The 8071-nt window shown below is 38.4% G+C and overlaps 1 protein-coding gene across 3 annotated transcripts in view; it reads right to left on the bottom strand.

Annotated features, from left to right (window-relative positions):
* Positions 1-209: 209 nt before the first annotated feature.
* The window catches only part of pacs2 (phosphofurin acidic cluster sorting protein 2), a 35769-nt gene continuing 27907 nt past the window's right edge, over positions 210-8071 (bottom strand). For all 3 annotated transcript variants that reach the window (XM_023836031.2, XM_023836030.2, XM_023836029.2), the window contains 6 exons: positions 6681-6723; positions 5385-5427; positions 5130-5265; positions 4483-4709; positions 2759-2872; positions 210-1987 (listed from right to left, as the gene is read on the bottom strand). In XM_023836031.2, the coding sequence (XP_023691799.2) occupies positions 1869-1987; positions 2759-2872; positions 4483-4709; positions 5130-5265; positions 5385-5427; positions 6681-6723 (682 nt within the window). In that variant the 3' untranslated portion in view covers positions 210-1868. The remainder of the gene's footprint in view (positions 1988-2758; positions 2873-4482; positions 4710-5129; positions 5266-5384; positions 5428-6680; positions 6724-8071) is intronic.

Below are 8071 nucleotides of genomic sequence, written 5' to 3'. Positions count from 1 at the left end.
ACGTATGTGTTGCTGTACGCTGCCCATTTCAGCCACCAACACGTTATCGACAACCTAGTATTTCAAGCGACATATCACTTTTGTATTAACTTAATATGACTATTCAATATTTAGAATCGTGCATTCCCGATTCTGGTTTTATTCAACCCCTTTCACTCCATCACACACACACACACACACACACACAAAGATTCCACTGACCGCAGATGTGTAGTGTAGTTTTATTATCCCCAATTTAAGGATTACAGTAGTAGTCTTAAAGTTACACAGTATTTCTTAGAGAAATTCTATGTGACGTCCCCTAGAAGAGGAATAAAACGCAAATCGTCTTATCAAGAACATCTATAGAACTAAAATTACTCCAAGGTTTTTATGGCATATCATCACAGGTATAAAATCATGTTTTCTTCTTTGTGACGTTTAAGTGCTTAGTACTTAATTTAGTCTTAGCTTTTGAATTTGTTTGCCTTGCTTTCAGATCAAACACCACAATAAAGCTAAACAATCAATAATGAAACAACTATGGCAAGTTATCTGTGCTTTCAAATTACATGCATTTTCTGTTATATGACAGTTTTATTTATGGAGTTTAATTCTATGGCAGGGAAGGGTAAGGTTCTTTAGGAGTGCAAAGCTGGGTTCAAATCAAGGTTTTTAATGGTTAATACTTAAAATAATTCCCTACTTTTAAATAAACAAAATCCATCTTAATAAAACAAAATTCTCAGTGCAAACATCACATAAACAATCTTATGTATGACAGTAATAAACTAGTGAGCTATTATAGTCTCCCAAATGATTCCACATATTTGGAAATTGAGCATTTAAGCGGACACATCAGTCATGTTCTTTGTGAAGGTTAAGCAGATATGGCTAAAGCCTTACAAATACACCACAAGTTGGTTTTGTGCCTAATAATCCACAATTCTCTCCCCCTTTCAAGCTAGATATCATTGAAAAATGATTGCGAAAGGCTAGAAAATGATCCACCTTCCTTACCCTCCATTTACTGAATCCATACTGAAAGTTTTAAAATACTTTAGGTACACCTTTTATAAAAGTATGCCACATAACTTTCCATGGAAAAGGCATATTGTTATACATGGGCTGAACAATATTCAGATAATATTGTTTGGCAATATAATCCATATGAGGGAAGATATATTTGATCATTTTTGAGCCACGGTGCAAAATGAACAAGCCACACAGTACTAATTCCATTTGTACAAAAACAAATCTCAACACGTTTCCGTGTCATTTCTAGGTCTTCCCTCATGATAGAGATTGAAAAATTTAGGCCATCAGTGTCAAAGCGAATTACAGTAATGAAGATCTATATTTATTTTTTGTTTATCACACAATTTCAGTGAGTACAAATGTCTGTATGTAGATGCTGCTATACAAAAGATATTTGGCATCCTTTCCCCAAACTGTGAGGAGTTCAAAGGGAATTTTATATTTTGCTACAAAGAAGGAATATGGTGGTTCATCTTACTTCTGGATTATAGCTCCAAATTAATGACAACACAAAAGGCAATTCGTAAATGGGTATTTTCGAGTTAGGAGTTAAATTATTCATTTGATCTCATTACAGTAATATTTTCCCTCCAAATATATAAACATATATAAACATAAGCAGAGAATAACTTTTAAAAAGCAAGGAGGACACTTGAAATAGAAAGCATTGCTTTCCATTCTTTGTTCTGCCTAAGTATGGTTTTACAAAAGTAAAAACAAAACAGACTTAAAAAGCAGGGATTAAGAGAGAAGGGAGAGTGGTCAGGCAAAAGGAGGTAGGTTTGGGTGAGAGTAAAAGCTGCTGGCACGTGGACGGATATTTTCAGTTCCAGGTTTGAACCACAAAGGTGCTAGTATGGGCCTTTGGAATGTCCAAAAATGCCAATGGGAAAGTGTTTGACATGAGAGGACCATTGTGCAGCCAGCTGGAAAAACTTAACATCATTCCACTCCATGCCATCAATGAGTACTGCAAAAGAAAGTAGACAATTACTTTGGTGACATGGGCATTTGTACGCACAAGAAGGTATATACATTTTTTGAATTGCCATTCATATATGCTTAGAATATACTTTCCACTTTCTAATATACAGCCTGTCTTTATTACAAGGAACATTCAGTACCTTTGCCTGTTTATACCACTACAAGAGCCTAGTACTGTTTAGAAAAAACTGCTAACTTATCGTGAAGTTATTCCTAGTTAATTATTTGTTTTAAATGTACTGCACAAGTCTTGCACTTTTCAGATTCAGATATATTTAAGCTTGACACAATGGTGTTACTTTTAAAGCTAATATATATATATATATATATATATATATATGCTCTGTAAGAATTTTGAAGACAGTTCATTCAGGGTGACAGAGAGGTCAAATATATATTAAATGGCAATTTTCAGGTTTTTTTATGTATTGTTTTATATAAAAAAAAGTGCATGTTGAGTTGTGGGCAAAGTTGGTTCATGTTCAGAAAATATATAAATATATCAAGTTTTAATATACTAACAGTCAGATAAAAATAAATTCATATTGTCATTGGAATTAGTGTCTTGGTGGGTGACAATAAGTGATGGCAGCAAAACTAAAGAAGTAAAACTCTTATATTGGTGGAACCAATTAATTGATGTATTATTTCTAGTTTTAGTAGAATCAGAAGTATTATGTTATCTTTAAAAGCTATTTAAAGTACATTTTATACAATACTTGAACACATTTTAAATTGGTTGTAATCAGTTTCTCACCCCTAAGCATTGTCTGTTGATTCTTGGCAGTGCAGATCAAGCGGCTGATTCCCTCAATCACCTGACTTTTTGACTCTACTTCCTTGTCCTTAGTCTTCTTTGGCAAAAACATGACTGGACATGAAAGAAACGGGGCAAATTATGATTAACATTACATACAGAAAACCACAAAGGCCAACCTACAGAAAGCTGTAGAAAGAAAGTTAGAAACTGTATACAAGTATTTAAAATTTTACAAAAATTTCTACAACCACAACAACATTAACAATAATAAGTGGTACTTGTCAAACAACTGCTTTTCATGTACTGGCATAAATATTTGTGTAAAAAAAAATAAAAAATCAGTAAATATTTGGGGGGAAAAAAATCAGGATTACTGAGGTACTATTCAAGAAAATTGAGACCTGTCTCAAAATCTTTAATGCCTGACTCTTACTCTTCCATCAAGTTCATCCCATATAATTTCTTTAAAATTAAGATCAGACTTTAGAAGAAGTAGGTCAGGGGGGGTTTGCACAAAGCAGCGTTTCCCAGTTAGCTGGGTAATTTAAGCCAATAGCAAGACAGGAATGTGAAATTCCTACTGGACAATCCTTACATTTGGCTTATCTGGCTAATGAAGAAACCCTGCCTTGTGCAATTACCCCAGGTCATTAGTTTGAGTTGTCCTTCACCTTCCTTTTTACCAGACAGTTCTTGCTATTTTGAGGTGTGTTTTGGGTTTCTATTCAGGTTCATGCTCATTTCATATTATGTACAAAGTAAGATATCTTTAGTCTGGTCATTTGTGCTTCAATTGAAAGTTCAGGCTTGATTTTGTCAAACATCCATTTGTTTGTTTTCCTTGTGGTCTTTAAGTCTTTACCAGTGTCAAAGTTCAAACATGTCGATACTCATCCTGTCCTGCTACTTCAGTATCCAGCTTTCACATTCATAAACGCTACAGAACATGCCATTTTCTGAACAATTCTCATCTTTTTTTTGAACTGTCAGGACTTTGAAGATATTTCTCTAGGCCCTTTATCACAGCCAGTCTGCAATGTATTTCTTGACCGCTGGATCATTGGTTGTTGATGATTGTTCTAAGGAGGCAAAAGCTGTTTTCACCATCAGCACTAAGATTAGCTGCTGATCCTGTTGTCACAACCTTTGTTTTCAATGAAAGCTGTAATCCCGTCATCCTATCTTTCTACTTTTTCCTTAAAAATTCACATATGCATTTTTCACTACAAGTTGAAATCTTGAATCCACAGTCATCTTCCATTTTCCCTCTCATTATACAGCGTGCCCCATAGTTTTTGGCACAAAAACATTTTTCCTTGATTTGCCCCAATAATCCACAGTTTTAAATTTCTAATCAAACAATGGCACATGTGATTAAAGTACACACTCCAGACTTTATATTCAGGGTATGTGCATACATTGCAGGGTCACCATATAGAAACTACAGAACTTTTTCTACACAGTCCCCCGTTTCAGGGCACCATAATGTTTGGGACGTAGCAATAGTATGTTGGAGGAAACCCCACAATGACACGGGTAGAGCATGCAAACTTCACACACATGGAACCCTGGCAGATACTCGGACCCAGGGTCCAGAAGTGAGACGACAGTGCTGACCACTGCACCACTGTGCTGCCCCCAATAATTATAATTATAACAATAATAATAAAAGTTATTTCCTGCACACTGTAAGACCACTGCTTCCCCCCTGTGCTGCATACCTTTGTTTTTCTTCTCCTTCATAACCACGGTCATGGACATGCTGGGTAGAGGGCCATACTCCGCCCCCCCCAGAGGTAACCGGCTGACCTGCAGGGAGCGGAAGGTGCACTTCAACGTGTTCTTGGATGAAAAATCCTTCTTTTCCACATCCCTCTTTCTGTCCAAGGGAGCCACCCAGTAATCCACTTGAAGACCCATTAGCTCCCCCTGTCCTCCTCCTGAGGAACTGCAACCACACAGGAAGGAAAAGGTCAAAATATAGTATGATTTTAAAACATGCTTCTTGGAGAATGCAATGGTTTTACTGAATTACTACTACTTTACCCTGAAGCTATACAATAACCAAATATGCGGCCTTCAAATATGGGCGTATATTTAATTGATTATATTTAAAATATTTGCAAATGCAATCCAAAATCAAAACAAAGAAGGGCTGAATATTTGATCAATTAATGCTCACTTTGAGTTAATCCAGACCTTAAAAAATTAAACAAAATACACATACATTGAAATAATATTTTTTTTGACCAAGTCATATCCGTTTTCTCCTGATAAGGCTGAGGAATCGATAGAAGGACTTAAAGCTGGTTCATGATTTTACTCTGAAATAGATAAGTTTAGGAGAGTGATTGTAATGAGACTGTACCTGTATGAACAGAAGCTAGTATTAACTGAAGGGGATGAAGGGGGGGTGGGGGACGCTTCTTTTAGGGCGGGGGACACCTGTGGAGGTGTGGAGGAGAGGAGGCCCGATCCAAACGGCGCTGCATCATCAGAGTCTCCTGGGCAGCAAGGCAAGGAAAAAAATCTGAAAAGTCTCAGTACAACAGCACACCCCAATCATCTCTCTGATGTCTCACACAGTCCACACTATCCCGGCCTGGTCCCTTCTGTAACTCACCTGATGTTGCAGAGGATTGCTCTAAAATGCCCACTTTTACCACCTAATGAGGAGTCAGAATACAGGGTTACTGTTTTACTTCATTTATCAATGTTTCCCCCCCCTATGCTAAGAACAGAAAGAAAAGGTCGTCTTTTAAACCATGCACTGATCAGCCAAAACATTAATACCACCTGCCTAATGCTGCCAAAGCAGCTCTGACCCGTGTCCCGTGATATATGGCACCAAGATGTCACCAGTAGATCCTTTAAGTCCCATAGCTTGTGAGGTGGAGCCTCCAGGGATCGGACTTGTTTGTCCAGCACATCCCACAGTGGCTCGATAGGATTTATATCTGTGGAATTTGGAGGCCAAGTAAACGCCTTTGAACTCCCTTTCACGTTCCTCAAACTATTCCTCAATAATTTCTGAAGTGAGGCAAGGTGCATTATCCTGCTGAAAGAGGCCACTGCCATCAGGGGATACTGTTGCCATGAAGCAGTATTCTTGCTCTGTAACAATGTTTAGGTAGGTGGTACGTGTCAAAGTAACATGAATGCCAGGACCCAAGGCTTCCCAGCAGAACATCACCCAGCGCATCACTCTGCCTCCTCTGGCTTGTCTTCTTCTTATACTGCATCCTGTTGCCATCTCTTCCCAGGCAAATGACACATGTTCCTGACCGCCCACATGACATAACAGAAAATGTGATTCAGGCAATCTTCTTTCATTGCTCCATGGTCCAGTTCTGACGCTCACATGCCCATTGTGGGCACCTTTGGTGGTGGACAGAGGTCAGCATGGGACCTCTGGCTAGTCTCCAGTTATGCAGCTCCTTATGCCACAAGCTGCGATGCACTGTGTGTTCTGACACCTCTATATCATAGCCAGCATGAACTTTTTCAACAATTTGAGACTCTAGTCTTTGCTCCCCTCTTGCTTGAATGAGCCCTATGTGCCCATGACCCCATTGCAAGTTCACCGGCTGGCCTTCCTTGGACCACTTTTGGTAGGTTCTGACCACTGCACACCAGGAACACCCCACAAGACCTGCCGTTCTGGAGATGCCTCTAGCCATCACAATTGGGCCCTTGTCAAAGTTGCTCAGATCCTTAGACTTGCCCATTTCTCCTCCTTCCAACACATCAAACTTCGAGAACTGACTGTTTACTGTTCACTTGACATTTGATATTGTAGCGAGACAATAAATGTTATTAATTTCACCTGTCAGTGGTATTAATGTTATGACTGATCGGTGCTTATGTTGTATTAAAACCTGCCCAGTTATCTAATTCATATATGATTGATAATACTTACTCCAATAAAAGGAATGAATTTCTGGCAGGAATCTTCATCTGGGCTGAGGAGAAAATACCAAAAAATTAAATGAAAACAAATATGAGAAAGATACAGAATATCTAAGGATACATTCTTTTCTTCTTCCTACCTTTAAACTACTTTCTCATGGTCAAATTCTCCCACAGACATCAGCCAGAGTGATATCGACCCAATTGGTCTGAATGACATGATTTTTGATTATTCTGCCTGTAACTTGAGCAGATACTCTTAGTGCTGTGATAGATGTTTAAATTCTGTCCTTCATTATTAACGTTCCTGAACAAAAGTCTTTTATTTTTCAGAAACAATTGGCTTCTTGCCATTCCACCATCTTGCTGACATACTGATTGCAGAAAACTCTAAAATACTTGCTATGTCAAAAACTATTAAGTAAAAAGAAAAACAGGTTTCTACTTCTGTAACAATCTACCTAGACCAGATCTGGGCTACTTAAAAAAAAAACCAATCATTCAGAACCGAAATGCACTCAAATCAATTTTGAAAGGGCCCCTATGTGTTTTCTTTCCATATTATGCATGTTTTGATTGTGAAGGCATGGAGGATGGATTTGGTTGTGCTGTGAGGGTTAACAGCACTCTGTCTGGCCTTCTTAAATCCAACAGACAACATAAAAACAAACTCAGAGAACCCTTCTGCTGTCATTTTAAGGCAGATTTCAAATAGGAGTTTTACTCACTAATTTCTGTTGTATGATCGTTACATTGTATCTGGTGCTGATGGAAGCCCTATCATGACCCAGAGGTCAAGCATCCAGAAGTCACCATCAGTGGCAGGGACATGACATATTTTGTATGAGGGTGAGCATTTGGATTGAATGTAAGCTTTGGCTGGATTTACAGGAATCATTAATTCCAAAATATTCCCCAGATAGATACTTTATTAATCGTGTCCACTTTTAATAACCAAGTATGCATTACATTTACATTAATTCAATGGTTAAAATACAACCCAGGGATTTTGGTCAAATTTCGTCCCTATGGGTCCAATTGTCAGAAAACAAAAATAAACCCTTATACATTTTGTCAGGAGCAGGGCTTTTTAAACTACTGCCTAAGAAGCAGAGAGCAGGACATGCAAGGATTGGGCTTCAAGCCACCCCCGAAGTCATTCCCATTTTAACAGGCTACGGACGAAATGCACCGCCTCCAGAAGTCATTTCACGGCACCAGCTGGGAAAATAAAAGCTGCATCGATCTTCAGAGCAGCAATCAGCAAGGCAGCTCAGGCACTTTCACAAGTGTCACGTAAAGCCAGGCTTCAAAAAGCTGTTTGGGGAACTATAACGATAAGGTTCATTCCATATAAACTCGCTCAGACCTTCCAGCTCATGTCATGCATTTTCTTTAAGA

This window comes from Paramormyrops kingsleyae, chromosome 14, assembly GCF_048594095.1.
Source record: "Paramormyrops kingsleyae isolate MSU_618 chromosome 14, PKINGS_0.4, whole genome shotgun sequence".
Classification (NCBI taxonomy): domain Eukaryota; kingdom Metazoa; phylum Chordata; class Actinopteri; order Osteoglossiformes; family Mormyridae; genus Paramormyrops; species Paramormyrops kingsleyae.
The sequence above is the reverse complement of the archived record's forward strand: the minus strand, read 5'-3'. Positions and strand labels throughout refer to the sequence as shown.